Raw genomic sequence first — 17,973 nt, 5'->3', positions numbered from 1 at the left:
ATACCTATGATTGAGATGTTAATTTTTGAAGAGATTCAGCTGACTGTATGCGACCGTTACGTACGCTGTGATTATTGTACATAGTAGTACGTAAAAGTGATAAAGCGTGGTTTAATTTAAAAAAAAAAATACTGAAATAACTATAGTGTTAATATTTTATATTACATTAGCAGCCTGTAAATTTCCCACTGCTGGGCTAAGGCCTAGTCTCTCTTTGAGGAGAAGGTTTGGAGCATATTCCACCACGCCGCTCCAATGCGGGGTGGTGGAATACACATGTGGCAGAATTTCCTTGAAATTAGACACATGCAGGTTGTATTATTATTCTAAATTTTTCCAATTTTTCAGTGCCAATATTATGTAGAAGTTATGTGAACATCTTAATGGAACTCGGAATAGCCATTAAACGTTCTGTGATTCACTCTATGCGATGGCTTTCAATTTGGCTCGTAAGTCAAATTACGACCATATGCGACTTCGCTTCACACACCGAAAGATTAATAAACATCATACATGAAAAACGCATAAAGATGAAGCATTATGAAGTTAGTTTTGATAGGAAATTATATACAAATATATTTGAGCCAATAGCTGGTTAATCTTTGGTATTGGCCGTGAACGAAAATTGGCCATATAGTCTTATACATGTAGCCATCAGCGAACATGTAATCAAAAAGTTTATATTACATAATCTTCAAATTGGCGCCAATATTGGTGATCTTTGATATTGATCGTAGTGACCGAAAATCGATCAAGGAAACTTAAAAAGGTACCGAACATCAACAATGTATATCATAAATAAGTTATTTTTAATTATTAATTGGATATCTGAATCGAAAATCTGGAAACAAAATAACTAAGGGATCAGCCTCAGAGCCAAGAACAGCCTAAAACCACTCAGGGACATGGGTTCACTTGGTGGTAGGGTTTCTTGAAAGGTCGTCTTCACGTCAGGCTTGCCACCTACTCATCACATATACTATCACCTTACAGCAAAACTTGTAATGTTGTTTCGTGGTTTGAAGAGTGAGGAAGCCAATGCTACTACAGGCATAAGTTACAAAACATCTTAGTTCTCTAGATTGGTGACGCATTGGCGATCCGAGGGTTGGTTAATATTTCTTACAGTGCAAATATTTATGGACGTTGGTGACCACTTTCTATCAAGTGACCCATTTGTCAGTCTGCCTATATTAAATAAATAATAAAAAAACGTAATATTAATCAGTATTTACACTATAGAAACTAAATCTCGTAGACCTGCTTCTGCAACTATATCCCTTATTTTCCTTGATACTTATGTATTCGTAACGAAAAATAATAGAACGTAGCCATGTATGCAATAAAACAACAGCTTTACAACATGAAAGAACAGAACAGATAAAAAAAATATTTCGACAAAACGCTATGCGGAAATTTTTTCGCTATTTCTAAAAATAATACGTTCTGCGTACAAACTTCATAGAACAACACACGGCTCAGCGTTTTTTTTACTATTTCGTTAGTGAATTTACGACTGCAATGGATTTTTCATTACTGTTTTCACTGTAAACTTTACTTACTATTTTCGTATACACCGTACTGATGTTTACCATAAATATACTCAAAACCGAATAGAGATATTCCAGTGGCCAGAACGGGTGAGTTTTTTTGGTAGTATAATCTGTGCAAGCCCGTCTGGGGGACCTCATAAGATATATCGCAAACAACAATACTTAGTATTATTGTTATAGGCACAAGGTAAATAAAATCTAAGCTCTCAAGGTTAGTAGCGCTAGTTTGGTGTGATGTATGGAATGATTAATATTCTTTCAGCGCTAATATCTTTGGGCGGTGGTGAGTACTTACCATCAGGTGGCCCATTTGCCCGTCCGTCAACATGACTTAAAAAGCTTAACCGAAGATTGCAGGTTCAACCTGTAATCTTCGAGTAAGCTTTTAGCTCCGACCAAGCACCACTGAGCTTACATGTTAATTTTTTGTGTGTATAATTAATCTCGTGTTCAACTGTGAAGGAAAACGGAATGATTTCTTTAAGAAGAATTTCCCCTTAGTCAGAAATAAGCCAAATTTCCTCAAGATCATTTCACCATCTTTTCTAAGATCGTGGTGAAATAAACGACAAAACTAAGTGATATTTGCCTAAATATCAACCCACGACTAAGCATAAGCTAAACCCTCCACTGCACCTGTTCATATCGGTTTTATACGTACTACAATTTCATTTTTGCTCCAGGATGCACTTATCAAGAGGCTGGGGACAAATGCGTTTCCGTTCCACTTAGAGTTGACTCCACTGGCGCCGCCGAGCGTCCAGCTCGTGCCGGCGAAACAATATCACGGAGCGCCTATTGGAACATCGTACGACGTACGAGCGTATATTGGTAAGTCGTTAAATCCGGACTGAATATAAATGATCCAATATGTATCTCTCGTTTTAAATTACCCATATTTAAAATGTAACAAATATATTTTTCACTGTCAATCTGTTTTAGAGGAACTCTGTTCAAAGGATTAGCATGCCTTTAATACCTTTTTCTTTACTGTGTAATAAACGCTAAATAAAACAAATAATATACATTCGGTGCCATATTAAAAACAACTTGATAAAATTCGCAGGTCCTACTTCGTATATTTTGAATATAAAACTTTTTAATAAAAAATCCAGTTGCGTTATTTTTCACATCTTATATTTTTAATTGATTTGAAAAAAGTTCTTTTTTATGTTTTTTTTTTTTACCTCAGAAATCCATAATTTTTTAACTAGACTTTTTTAGCAGTTTCATTTAAACATAAAAAATAAATACCAGCCCTAAGGTTAAAATATATGTATCTGAATTTTTTATAAGCATTTTTGTCAACGACAAAACGCGGCGCCGACGAAAATTAAACCGCGCGCGACAACACGTTGCAGTTCGGACGCGACATACCGCGCTATTGTGTTATGGTACTTATCTCGTCTATAATAATTTTAATAACATTCCATGAAAGTTCTTATGTTAAAGATAAGAATGAATATCTATTATCGAGACATTCCTTATTATATTGAAACTTAGCCCGACAAATAATAATAACAAACTAAATATTTTCATTATGAGTTTTGAACATTATTCATTTCAAAATTGCTGACTACGAATATAAAAAAAAAAAAAACATTTATCAATTTCGTCATTTTATATCTGTGGCAAACGTCACTGAAGCATAGAATTTTTATTTTTGGCGCGAAGTTTGGGTGCCACGGTCAAATACGGCGTCACAGGCTATTTGTCGTTTTAGTTGGTGAAATTATTAGTTATTATTAATTTTAATTGTTAAATGATAATGGTGGTCTTTTCTGCAGAATAAATACATTTCAATATTTGCTACATTACCCCATAACAACATTACATATGACTTAAGACTATGAATTATTACTAAAATAAGCTAGTCGAATAGTGCTTATACAGTACCTATTACGTCTACGTGAGTTTTCGAATTATTTTAATGCATCAATGGCATTACTTATTATCCCTACAAGGGCATACGAATAGGTGCCCCACTGAAGTTTGGAGTAAAGAGTATTACGTAGAAACAAACTTAAGTCCAAAAAGAACCTTAGAAGAATTAGAAATATAAAGTTAAGAAAATATGTTTCAAAGCAAAAATTTTATCCCCCAGAAAATTAAGATAAGCGTTAAGATACAAAAGCACTTACTAAAACAAGTACCTACATTTATAATGAGCCTTAGGTCATTGCGTTAGCTCTCAGACTTAACTCATAGCCTTAGCTTGTACCTAGTTTTACATAGTTCTACCAAAAATATGTTAAACATAATTATTAACATACAATATTGCATAAAAGACACTCATTACACGACATACTTGGCCTTATATACTGACTATACTCATATCTAAGCCTTACCTCAAACGCACTTAAGTCGTAAAAGGCGTCAAGTGTAAGAAACACGAACCATCCATCTTGCTCCCGACACGTGCGAAATATAATATCGGAGTTTTTTTCGCTTCAATTAAAATTTAAAAAAGGAATCAGTCATCTAAAATTTTAATTTAAAATATAGACTACATTGATAAAATACTTATTCAAATCTTGAACGATAATTTTTACCTGTTGACTTGTCATTAAAATAATACTTTGTTTTTGCAAGGATTTTTTTTTTTCTCTTTTTTTTCCTACCAATTCCGACAACGGTGTTAGAAATCTAAACTATTATGAAGCCCGTCAATAATATCATATCAACTAATCCGTAATTATATTAAATATATAATTTATAGATATGTATCTTGTAAATGTAAATAAGCTCTGGTTAATATAAATTATAATTTACATAATAAAATAGTTATACTGTTATACAAAATTAGCTCAGAGAAAAATACAAGTCGTATATTTTTCTCTGAGCTCTCGCTAGAATATTCTGAACCAAAAGCTTTAAACTTGCTTTATACTTTTAGCATGAATTTTATTATAATTTTTGCTACCTGAAAAATTGTTCACGAGACTTATAATGGTTCATTATTTCATACTTAATATTATACGAGAATTTTTTGCCTTCTTTAGCGGAACGAGCTGATGAGAAAGTATCAAGACGCAACACAGTTCGTATGGGTATACGAGTACTTCAAGGTCCTGGCAAGTCATCTGCTATACCGCCAGTGTTACCGCCGTCACCACACCGCACGCTCAGTACGCTGGCACATCACAACGTGCTTAGGTAAGAGCCTTTTATTCTTGTAAAATACCGGAGTATTTTGTATAAACGGGTTAATTTTATTTTCATTATGATTATTTATTGTAGTTATACAGGTTGCCAAATGCCCATACATATTGCCATAAGAAATATTAACCATTCGTTAAAATGCCACCAACCTTGGGAACTAAGGTTTCGTTTTGGGAACTAAGGTTGTCTTTGTGCCTTAAGTAATACTGGCTCAATCACCCTTAAAACCTGAACACAACATTTTATGTGATAACCGGTGAAGCCATTCCCGGCCTACCTTATACCTACCTAAATATCGTATGATATCAATGTTGGAGAAGGGTTAAGGTATCGCGAGTGCGGTAGTTTTAGACTGTTTTAAAATTATTAGAAAGGGGGTTGTTACAAAATCCGGTATCTTAATTTTGAAGACATTTTTGTTTTTGGAAGCGCTCTCTTGGTCTTTAAATATTTGAAGAACACAAGCTCAGTGATATATTATATTATTTGTGGCATAGGTTCGTTCATGATAAGGGAAGTACGTTAAAATCGTACAATGAACAAAACATAACGTTTTAATGTACGTATTAACCTAAATAAACATAGGTATTTACTACAAGGAAGTTAAATCAATCACAAACGCTTATTGACATAAATTTTGTCATATCGAATTCGTCAATATGTTGACTATTCAGTTGTTGTTCTTTCAGGATGTTGTTTACAAACAAACCACGCGTTTTGTTGTTGTTTTTAATGTCGAAAACCGATAATTCATCGAACACTAAACACTGATGTTAGTTTATGGATAATCTTATTGTAAGAGATAATATTGAAAAAAAGCAATACTCCTTAAACCGTAATGTGAAAATACCGAAATTTCAAACCGAAACATAACAAGCATTGCTATTTAATGGTAGAATACTTGATGAGTGAGTGGTATATACCTTAGACGGACTAGCTCAAAGCCACCAAGTAATGTATGTAAATAGATAAAAAAAGTTAACGTCGATGTATTAGTGCATGTCTATACAGAGCCCTCTCAAGATGTGCTGGGGCCCTTGGGCACCCATGAATTTGGGGCCCTTTTCTATATATTTTTTGGTTTAATTTGGTAAATATTTGGTTCTTCGGGGCCCTTTCAGGATGGGAGCCCTGGGCACGTGCCCCATGTCCCCTATGGTAAAGACGGTAATGTGTCCATATAGACACGTTACATAATAAAACAGGTAGGTAGGTTAATATAGGTATCTTGTATAACTAATCTCGGTATTCGAGGCATCTTGCAATGCTGACGTGCTACGGCTTTGGATACTTAGCATACTTGAGACTTCACTCCGAGTCATTTCACTAACATTGTAGCATACATCTATATAATGTCTTTCGCTGCAACTTTTCACGATTGCTATATTTTTTGTATTGATTTTTTTAAATTAATCTATAATTATTCAAATAAATATATAAATGATTATATACAAACGTTGCTATTAATATTGGTATTACATACAACAAATTATTGTAATATCTGAAATACATATACTCCAGTCCCTGTAAGGTTCGTAAAATGGGTTTTACGGGATTTCTACCGGCTAAAACTTCTGTGAGAACTTGACTTTATACAGATTCGGAGGGACGAAGGACACTCAAAGAGACGAGAGAGTAAAACCTTTAATTCTATACTTAGGTACATCCGATAGCCTCTAACTTTTGTAAAGACTTATGATACTTTTACTCGCAGATTTATATTTAATATAATCCTGTGAAATGGCTATTCAAAAGTGCTTGTGAAGACCTTTTGAATAACGTTTTGATTTTGAATTAATTTAAAGAATGAAAATAGTTGAAGGTTACACTAAGAATAAGAATAATAATAAGTACCCATTTATTATCAGGCAGACTTTATATCGATTTTCTTTCTGGTAATTTCCCTTTTATATCATTGACGGAAAAGAGTAATTACTTATAAATACTTTTTTTGTCAGTTCCTCTCTGTAGAATCTACATACCGAGCCGCTGTTCATCTTTGTTATCTGTTTTGCTCTTATCGGTCTAATCAAAGCTGAAAAATATCTGTACTTATTCGGAGATGAGCTCGTTGAAATTCTTCAAACATTCTTCAATAAATGCTAGCTGGTCGGACCAGCTCCGGACAGTTCTAAAGTATTCTAACCACCAGAGAACGAAAGCCAAATAAACAACATTTGACGCGATATAAATGGTCGCAAGCTTGAATAGTCGATAATATTAAATTTGCCTTTGCGAAAAACTTGCGTTTTACCGAAACTATTATCAGAACTGTGGAAGAAAAATTAAAGTGGATATAAATTATTTAGTGGAGTAGTGTTGTATTATAAATCTTTTTTTTTTTCAGCCAAGAATTACCAGTTCTTACTAACGTACTGCACAATATAGCTGAGCTCCAAAGGAAGATCCAAGTTATTTATCTTTCCTTCTTTGATTGGAAATGATTATCAAGGTTGAGCAGCAACGTATAACGTAGATCAAACCGTGTGCAGCAGCTAGCTATTTATAATTTTAAAACTAAATTAGATTTGAGGTCATAGAATTCATAAAATAAATAACTTAAAGTTTACGCACCGTAACCTTACAACTAAACTATTTTCCAGGTCAAAATAATAAACGTAATTTATGTTACAAGAATATAAATATTAATTATGCATGAAGCGTCACGGTATGATGTGAAACTGCAAATAAAATAATAACAAGTTTTACTGCTTGTTTTATGGCTTTGTCATATAAAATATCTTGGTGGATAATATTACGTTGAAGTCAATTTTATGGTTAAATTTGTTACCTCTGATCGCAACTATTATGAGTCAGTTATTACAATTAATAGACTTTTTATATTTATATATATTCTAAACACAATACACACACTTTTTTATTACTTTATAAACTATTCCAAGGAACTCGTTATATTTAAATCAGCTATCAACAAAACATTTATTTTTAGTTTCTTAAGCGGGATCTTTTAGACTTTTTAAAAAATTAGAAAACATTCGATTAATTCCGATGGAGCGAAGTATTGTAGAATACCTATTTACTTTTTTGAAAATCGAACCTTCATTATATGTGTCGCTGGGCAATCCCACGGTACAGGTAAATACCCCGTCACCCATATAACCATACATAATGCACATTATCCTACTCCATTGAGCTGTGTTCGGTAACGGTCTAAGGCAACAGTTCTTACGTTAAGACATCATCTGAAGAAGTTAGCCAATCGAAACGTAGTAAAAACAATCTTTGCTTTGATTGGCTATCTCTATTAAAACTTTAAATACAGTATTATAATATACAATAATATACAATACAAGCACTTTTGAATCGAAATCTCACATGATATATTAAATGCCACAAGATTTAGACACATTTAGAAGAATCTCTGTATTTTATTGTCAAAGAAATGTGTTCTTAAATTTTTGCATTTTTTCAATAATTGTAAAGCTTTTGTTTAATATGACTTAGCAATTAATTTGAAGACAATGTTTATGATATCTACTACTCTGACTGCCTCGTCTCCAGAGTTTAACATTCAAGGTTGAAGATTCAAAACCCGAATCAGGGCCATAAAAGAGTTACAGGGTTTTTTGTCAAGATATCGCAGCAGAAGCGTATGGAAGGTGACAAGGCTTAGTCTTCCGCAAATTAGACTGCTAAAGCTTAGTAAGCATCTATGGAATATGATGACCACTTTTCATCAGGCCATATTAGTAGCTTATTTGAAGTATATGTTACTAGGTTCACGACATCAATGGAACGGTTTTTTTTATGATATCGGTAGGCTGGCGAGCAAATGGGCCACCTGATGGTAAGTGATCAATACCGCCCATAGACAATGGCGTTGTAAGAAATATTAACAATTCCTTATATCACTAATGCGCCACCAACGTTGATGTTACGTCCCTTGTGCCTGTAGTTACACTGGCTCACTCAGCCTTCAAACCGAAACACAACGATAATGATTACTGCTGTTTGGCGGTAGAATATCTGATAAGTGGATGGTACCACCAAGTAATTTAATTTAAGTTTTTTAATTTCATGTCGTAGGATGAAGAATGGTCGACCAATTTGTAGATACTTAAGATCGTATTTAATCACGAATTTCACATATAATTGTAATTTCGACTGTAAGACCTATATTTATTTTTGTTCACGGAAAATGTAGCTGGACTAAAAATTAATAATTGATTAAAGATAACATATTTTATCTAGGTTAGATCTGGAAGGTATAGTTAATATTTCTAACAACGCAAATGTCCTATGTTAAATACAACTTTAAAATATTTCATTATCGAGAACATTTGATTCGAAACACAAGTCTATCATAACAGTTCACCGGCTCGGAATGTAATTTCTACGAGAGAAATCCGCTGAAAACTCGCTTGTTTCTCTGTTAAAGTCATTTCGCTGTATAATTGCTCTACGCTTCTTACGCTTAACATGGTTTTGCATAGAACGATATACTTTGACTATTAAAGTTTTCTAAAAGCTTTTTTTTTTAATTTACGGCATTGTAAATGATAAATACATTTTTTGAAATTAAATGGCTAAAGTCCTTTTATAAGCATGTGACTGTGATTATGAAGGACTATCTTTTAGAAAATATATTTAGGTACGTAAAAAACAAAAAATATTTTTCTGGTCGTTGTCGACATCTATTAGCATATCTGAGTAGAATCGTCTCATTCTGTGATGGCAATGTAATGACACTTTCTTATAATAATAAGTATTTTCTTTATCTATAAATTATTTTAACAAACATCAATTTCGATTTACACTTCTGGAGCGTCTCGCGCGACTACATTTTTGTGAATAAAATGGAGTGGAATCCGGGTTGTGTTGGATTCGAAACCCCGAAATCTTTGGCCACGATAACCGTTTTTGACCTTGATCCGAGAGCTTGGGAATTCACAGACAAACAAACAGTTATTTATATTAATATACCCCTTACCATTCTACATCGATTTGATTTGATTTATCTGTTTTTCTGTAATAAATCGTACATCTTTATATAAATGTAATAAATGTAATGGAAAAATAAACCTAATACGCGTTAAATATTAAGCAATTTTGGTGTTAATGTTCTCACTTGTACCACACGCGTTAAAGACTATATTTGGGTCAATTCTTTAACCGTACGTAACTCGACCTCCACAAAACGTCTACTCGGAAACATGAAGGAGGTTATTAGGAATTCTCCATGTATCGAACCTTTTATTGCGACACTTCAAACAATGGGGACCAGTTACGAGTACAATGGCCTCTAAACAAAACGCCTTATAATATGGACTTATATAATATACAGTTGGTTTTATTTTAAAAGGTATTGAGTAATCTCAAATTGTATCAAATATTGGGGCATCAGGTCCTATTTCCTTTATTATTATGTTTATATGATATGTGGCAAACGAGCAGGAGGCTCACATGATGAATGAATATCTACAACATCGGGGGGCTTGCAGGTTCGTTGCCAGTATTTAAGGACGGAGTACGCTTTTTTCATTCAGGTTCCCATGTCGCATCGGTTCGGAAAAAACGCCGGCGAAAGCTGGTTCCACAGAGTGGTTGTGTGAGACAGAAAATGTCTTAAGAATCACGCTGTTGTGGATTTTATAGTATTTTTATAGTCAACTAATTGGTTCCCGCAGGTGTAATATATTTTATAGAGATGGTAGCATTCAAATAGCATTCCTCGGACGCATTTGTCATACCGGAATAGGTAATAGTAATTAAAGTCGGTTAATGTTGTTAGTTTAACTCTTGCTTCGCGGCATTGCGCGGCGTGTGTATATATAAATTAATGTATCAGCATAAATAAACTAAACTAAACTAACTAAATTCGATCGTTCAATCTTTACTTTAAGATGGAAAGTTTTTCAACTAACCTACTATAAAATATATACTAATATTGTTGATGCAAAAGTAAGTCTTTCAGTCTGTTGCTCTTTCGCGGATATGCCACTGAATCAAATTGAATTAAATTTAGTATGAAGCAAGCTTGAACTCCAAGGAAGGAAAGCCTAACACCGACGAAAAACCCCTCAAAAAAAAATCAAAATCAAAATATACTTTATTCAAGTAGGCTTTTACAAGTACTTTTGAATCGCAATAACAAACTAATCAGAATGCAAATTCTACCGAGAAGAACCGGCAAGGAACTAAGTAGTTACTCTTTTACTTTTTACTTACTTTAATCCCTAAAACACGAGTAAAGCAGCAAATCAACTTGTATAATATAAATACATTATACATATATATCAGGATCAGGACGGTTGGCGCCGATTTCAGGTCGTTTGAATTTCTTTCTATAAAAAGAGGCAATCTTTTGATATGTGTGGTCGCGTATAGGTTCCCTAAGCATTATTATGGGTAAAAAAAAAGCAACCCTTTAACAAAGAAACTTTTAATTTCAAAATAATTTAACGCTAATAACTAACCCTAAATAAATAAACTCATCAAAAAATCAAGCGATATTAAAATAAATCCCAACAAAAAAAAATAAAACAAAAGATTACAGATGATTTGACTGTTTTTTTTTTAAATTTAACATTTTATTTCCGACGTATAAATATGTCATAAAATTAGTAATGATAGCGATAATGATTACCGTAGATATATCGATATATATCGATAATGATATAGTCATTCTGACCGATTCCGACCATTGCGGTCCGTTATAACAGAAACACGGCGTACTTGTAGCGCGCTCGCGTATTTTGCGTTAGTTTTAACACAACAATACATACCTTATATTTGCTTCATTTGACAAATACGGCAAATAGCACAAACATAAATTCAATGTATCTTTCCACTTTTGGGTATTGTAATATCAACATCTTTTAATACTTATTTTAAGAATAACTGCTCTGCTTGATTTCACTTGCGTTACACAATACAATTCTGCCACCGTGGGTCGCAGCATTATATACTGAATATTAAATGCAAAGAAAATGAAATTACAAACGTTTAAATATAATTTCTATAATTTCTATACTTTATTTTAGTTTAACGTTAAGAGTAATAAAAGCAATAAAATAATAGTTTACAACTGTGAATGCATGCTCTGAATAAAATTAAAGATCTCAACGTGGAAATCGTAAATTTATTTTAGCAAGGGCAACATTCTCGTGTTACGCGATCTCGACTTTAAAAAAAAAAATAAACAAAATTAAAAATAGTTTAGATATTATTTATGTCGTTTATAACTCCTTAAAATCATACATTTTGATATAATATTCGATAGACGTTTTAAAAAAATAATATCTCATTCAACGAATAATATCATAGTTATAAATATCTCGGATAAACTATGAATATCATATATAATATCGTTTACTGTTTATTGGAATTCAATATCGCATCTGTGGCTTCAACTTGCAGCTAAAATTCCTATAAAATTATATATTATGTATGACGGAGAATCGGTAAGATGACTTGCAGCTGAACGATCTTTCCCATGTTCGTCGCCGTCGTCAGACATCTTTATATATAATATATATTATATACGTATTGGACTTTAACTTTGTAGTTACCCTGGATATCCAAACACTATTGAACTCCCTCTGTTTCCCCAAAATTACAAAACAAGTCTATTCAAGAGATAGTTAAACATACAGCAATACCGAATGATGACTGGTGGAGTCAGTGCGTCTACAGGAAAAAGTTTCAAAGACAGCGGCGCATTGCGATGTAAGGAGATGGTTAATATAACTCACAGTACCAATGTCTAGGAGCTGATGATCAATTACCATCAGGTCTATAAAAAATGCACCCGCGTTTGCTTCTTTCAAAAGAATACCCACCTTACTGAAATCTATCAGGAGTGATGTTCTCATGATACATTATTTATTATAATGTCTCTTCGTTTTTTTTTTCAACCAAACCGATAAGATTTTTGCGTCAATTGCCAATTGCTCGGCTTTATTAAGCACTACAAACAGTTCTTGATTCCACTTAAGCAGTTAGGTATATCCACTTTAATTTTACAAGAAGTTCCGATAACAACTTCTTCGACATTCAAAACGCAACTTTTTGCACGAATCCATGATTAAAATCAGATTTATTCAAGATCTCGGCCAATGATAAAGTTAAAGATGTTGGAATAACACAATGTTTTCTAATAAATTAAAAAGTGAATATTATTTTCGTGATGCATTACTGTTACAAAGTATTACTCTTAATTCTAAAACCAATACGACACACAAAGAGAGACAAGCTGTAAATACAAGAATGTTAAGTTTGTAGATTATTTAACTTGTTTTATGTTTTTCTTAACTGTAGATATACTGTCAGTAACTAGGCTTAGAGGCATAGAAACTGTCCATATAATTTATAAGGCCTATATGGAGGTTGAAATTAACATTAACAGCCTGTAAAATTGGCAAAGCTGGGCTAAGACCTCCTCGCCCTTTGAGAGGAAGGTTTTGAACTTATTCCACCATGCTGCTCCAATGCGGGTTGTTGAATAAACATTTGGCAGAATTTCGTTGACATTAAAAACACATGCAGGTTTCCTCACGATGTTTTCCTTCACCGCCGACCACGAGATGAATTATAAACATTCATATTAAAAAAACATATTAAAAATTCAGTGGTGCTTGTCTGGGTTTCAACCCGCAATCATCGGTTAAGATGCACGCGTTCTAACCACTGGGCCATCTCGGCATCATTTTATATTTCAAATTTTATGCAACAGTCATAGAACCTCGGAGTGTGAATGTTTTTTTTTTTTTCAACTTTATAACACGTCATGTCGTTAGCTAACTTACTAATGTTTTATTAACTAGTTACCCGTCCCGGTTTTACACTGGTACAATAAGAGTTTCTATATAACTTTTTCCAACTGGGAAAGGTGAAAATTTTGGCTTTTCCCTACTATAATATACGAGTATAAACCTCTTGAAACAATGTATTAAATGATGAAACCGCATTTATACCCAAGGCATAGTTTAAAAGATCTAAGGGTTCAGACGGTAGGGAGCGACTGTTTTATACTTTGAAGAGATTTAGTATAAACAGAAAGGTGGTACCTTTAGGAGCTTCTGAGATTAGCATAACATTACTAAGCATGAAAGCAGGAAATTCAGCATTCCTTCCTCAGGCTGAAACTCGTAATATTCGTTTAATATTCTAGCGTTTTAGCCACTGGGTCACGTCAGCTCATGAAAGATGTAAGGAATGGTTAATATTTCATACATTGCTTATATATAAGATCAATGAGACCGATTACCATCAAGTACTCGCTTACAAGATTGCCTTTAAATAAAAAAAAAGTATTTATAATTATTAATTCGTTTTGAAAAAATTTTATTAAATAAGCGATATTTTATTTTCCTCAATTGTAATTCACGAAACTAGTTATGAGAAAAAGTTTTTTTCAAAAACACTAGGTTTTGTAATAAAAAAAAAAAAAAAACTGGGAATAGTCTGTATTTTCAAATCTCTCGTGAAAGAAAAGTCGCAGAATTGTATGGATTTCTTTTTAATTACAGGCTGAAAAATAAAGCTAAATTGGACACGGATGAAAAATGTCGAGCGAAAAACGAGGAAATTGGTAAGTGTTCTTTCTTTTAAAATTTCCTTTTTAATTTACCATCCATATTGCTTTTCATATTTTTACAACTGCAAGTAAACCTTCTAAACAGGTTAACAAATGTTTTGATTCGGTTTTATTTCCGAACGAATTATATGCTATATTCAATTTATATTTGCCAAATAAAAAATTGAAATTATGACGTATGATTTGTATACGTCATCAGACAACTGACCTCAAGGTCTCAGATTTCTTAAGACAAGATATTTTCAGTCTAGAAAATCACGTCTCTAAGACTTTGGCGCAGGCTGTTCCCTATGCGCATAATTTATTGCCAAATATGTAAATTTTGAGTGTGTTGCAAAGTTTTAATCGACCATCAGCAAAATGATTACCTTTATAATGTTACCAGCTGGTGATAAGTGGTCGTCCATAGACATTGGGGCTGTAACAAATATTAACCAACATTGCTGATATGCCACCAACCTTGTGAACTAAGACGTTGTGACCCTTGAATCTATAGTTCATTGGCTCATGCGACCTTCAAACTGGAACTCAACATTACTAATATTGCTGGTAACAATATATGAGTGGGTGGTACTTACCCAGACAGGCTTGCAAAAAGACCTCCCACTGATTTGGTTTAAATCAAATCAAACCGCGTAAACCGTTTAAATATATAAACGATACATTATTACATTTACATACATTTTGACGACCTCCGTGGTCGAGTAGTGTGTACACCGGTTTTCATGGGTGCGCTGCTCCGAGGTCCAGGGTTCGATTCCCCGCCGAGTCGATGCAGAAAAAGGTTCATGTTTTCTATGTTGTCTTGGGTCTGGGTGTATGTGGTACCGTCGTTACTTCTGATTTTCCATAACACAAGTGCTTTAGCTACTTAAATTGGGATCAGAGTAATGTATGTGATGTTGTCCAAAGTTTATTTATATTTATTTATTATGATATCTACATATATATCTCTCTCATCTCTAAATCACATCGACGTGTTATTACAATATGAGTTGGTATATAATATTCATGGAAGCTGCCATGTTTAATGTACAGTGAAGTCACAACATGTCCTATTCTCCGGACTCCTTACCCATATCACGTTTCACTTCAATTGTTTCAATAATACTGATAATTTTAAGGACATTATCGTAATAATAAACGTTAGCTTTATCTGCTTAAAACAAATATACTAGTAAATGCGGAGGGTTTTTTTTTGTAGATCTAACTGAAAAAATGCTAAACCAATATACATAAAACTTATACGAGAAGATGCAGCGCGTTTGGAGAAGTTGTATATAATGATCCTTTGCTTTAATATTAATTAGATTAATTAATATTAAAGGTAATTTCATATCACTTGGTGGTTTTGTGTTACGAAGGGCGAGTGAGCCAGTGTAACTACAGGCACAAGGGACATAATATCTTAGTTCCCAAGGTTGGTAATTGGCGATGTAACCACTAACCATCAGGTGACATTTGATAAATATAGCAATATTAAAGGTACATCGAATTTAAAGTTTGAGCGTGTTTTAAAACCGCTTTTATAGTAGTCTATTTTGAGCGAATAAGTTATAATCGATGCGACATAATTCGAATTCGTTTGATCGACCATATAAAATTAATGATAAGATAAACGCTCCCGAAAATAAAGTTGTTTATCAACAAATTTTGTAACTCGGTGACCTTCAGCACTAAGGGATGCGCAGCACCTTCTTAAAAACATTTTAGGGGTAAGACAGGCTGCAAAAACTTACTAGAGTTAAGGAAGCCAGTATTTTCTACCAAATTATAAAAAAGGAAAGTTCAAAGCAAATGTCCCTGTTTTATGAACGAAAGGTAAATTGTCGGAGGTCATTCAGGCAGCTGGTTGAACGGCACCGTTTAGTAAATTAGCTAGGTTTTCCATTGAACGACTACATACATAAATTAATTATATATATAAAAAAAAATATATAAAAATTGATTCATTTTCACACAATACGGTCTATTTATTGTATTCTTCAATAGCGCACAAAATACATACAATATTATATTTCTTCTTAATTTAAATATTCTAATGGAACTCGTCGTGCTAAATGAAATTTAACTAATAAGGGCTTAATGCAAGCCCGTATGGGTAGGTACCACCCGCTGATCAGATATTCTACCGCCAAAATACAGTACTCAGTATTCTTGGGTTCCAGTTTGAGCGGCGAGTGAAACGGTGTAACTACAGCTACTAGGTACATAACATATTAGTTCTCAAGGAACATATTAGTTCTTAACACATCGGAGATTTAGGGGATAGTAAATATAAATATTTCCAATAATATGCCAATGTCTGCGGGCGGTGGTGACCGCTTGCCATCAGGTAGTCCTTTGCTCGTTCGCCTACTTTTAACATAAAAAAAATAAAATAAAGACATAAACCAGTCTAGATATACTAAAGGTAAGGTACTACTATAGTTTTAAATGAAATTCCACGGTCAAAGAATGAATTTCAATAAAAATTTTATTCAGTGACGTTATTTGATTTCGTTGTTATTTTAAGTATGAAATATCAACGTCCGAAATATAATCAAAAGTTGAATTGAATTTGTTCGGAATTTTTCGCTGTTCATATTTTCATTTTCGTTTATGTTTTGAACCGACACAATAGAAACTTTATGTACAAAATGTAACATTATGTACCAACATTGTAATATGAAAATAAGTATAACCTTTTTATATGAGTCAAAAAATTACTTATTTTGTTGTAAATCACAGAAGCATGAGAATCACAATACTAATGTACTAATAACTCATAGAGCATAGACATTCATACATTAATTTTAATTTATATATGTACGGAGATGTCAACAATACGGAAGTTGATTTGATAACGAGCCGCAAGCATTGTTAGTTAGATCGACGGAGTCTAGATCGGTGCGAGTCGGCGACACTACACTTCAGTGCTAGCCGCTGTACTGACAACACGTCTAGAAACTGTCTTTCGACTCGTTATTATTATTGTGTTTAAAAGTGAATAAGTAAATCAGTGACTACGGATTTGTTATAATTTACCCGTATACACATTTTGCCCACATATAATGTCTGATGATGAGGACGTCCACTTAGATCAACCCTCCCTTCTGTCATATAGTATTTTTTTTATGGCATTTGCTGGCGGACGAGCATATGGGCCACCTGATGGTAAGTGGTCACCACCGCCCATAGACAAATCCATCCCCTATGCGCCACCAACCTTGGGAAGTAAGATGTTATGTGTGCCTGTGATTACACTGGTTCACTCACAATTCTAACCGGAATACAACAATGTAGAGTACTGTTATTTGACGGTAGAATATTTGATGAGTGAGGCTTGCACAAAGCCCTACCACCAAGATAGATTTACCACGTCTTAAAAGTTGTATCCAATCAAATCATTAATAATAAGGGCTTTTTCAACTGTCACTAATTTGTATCAGCGCGATTCTGAAATAATTATCTCGTGAAACGTCGATAACCGACTTACGGTGATATGCTGTTTTAATACGTGTATATATAATAATTATAGTCAATATCGCATATCACCTTCTGACATTACGCTCGTGTTCTGCCGTGAGTTTCGTTTTTCTTCTTACATAATATCGTCATTATACAGAATAAAATATGTATTTGTACAACGTCTCTAATAGAAAATTAAATGTCGAAGATTACTCCCAAAGTTACCTTGTAAGTTAAGTGGCTTTAAAA

The 17,973-nt window shown here is 33.5% G+C and overlaps 1 protein-coding gene across 1 annotated transcript in view; it reads left to right on the top strand.

Moving 5' to 3' along the window:
* LOC125073362 (arrestin homolog) overlaps positions 1-17,973 on the top strand; it is a 52,190-nt gene that overhangs the window by 21,893 nt on the left and 12,324 nt on the right. The window contains exons 4-6 of the mRNA XM_047684168.1: positions 2,237-2,384; positions 4,556-4,709; positions 14,207-14,268. Of these exons, the coding sequence (XP_047540124.1) occupies positions 2,237-2,384; positions 4,556-4,709; positions 14,207-14,268 (364 nt within the window). The remainder of the gene's footprint in view (positions 1-2,236; positions 2,385-4,555; positions 4,710-14,206; positions 14,269-17,973) is intronic.

This window comes from Vanessa atalanta, chromosome 2 (assembly GCF_905147765.1).
Source record: "Vanessa atalanta chromosome 2, ilVanAtal1.2, whole genome shotgun sequence".
Classification (NCBI taxonomy): Eukaryota; Metazoa; Arthropoda; class Insecta; order Lepidoptera; family Nymphalidae; genus Vanessa; species Vanessa atalanta.
This window is presented reverse-complemented; position numbering and strand designations above follow the sequence as displayed.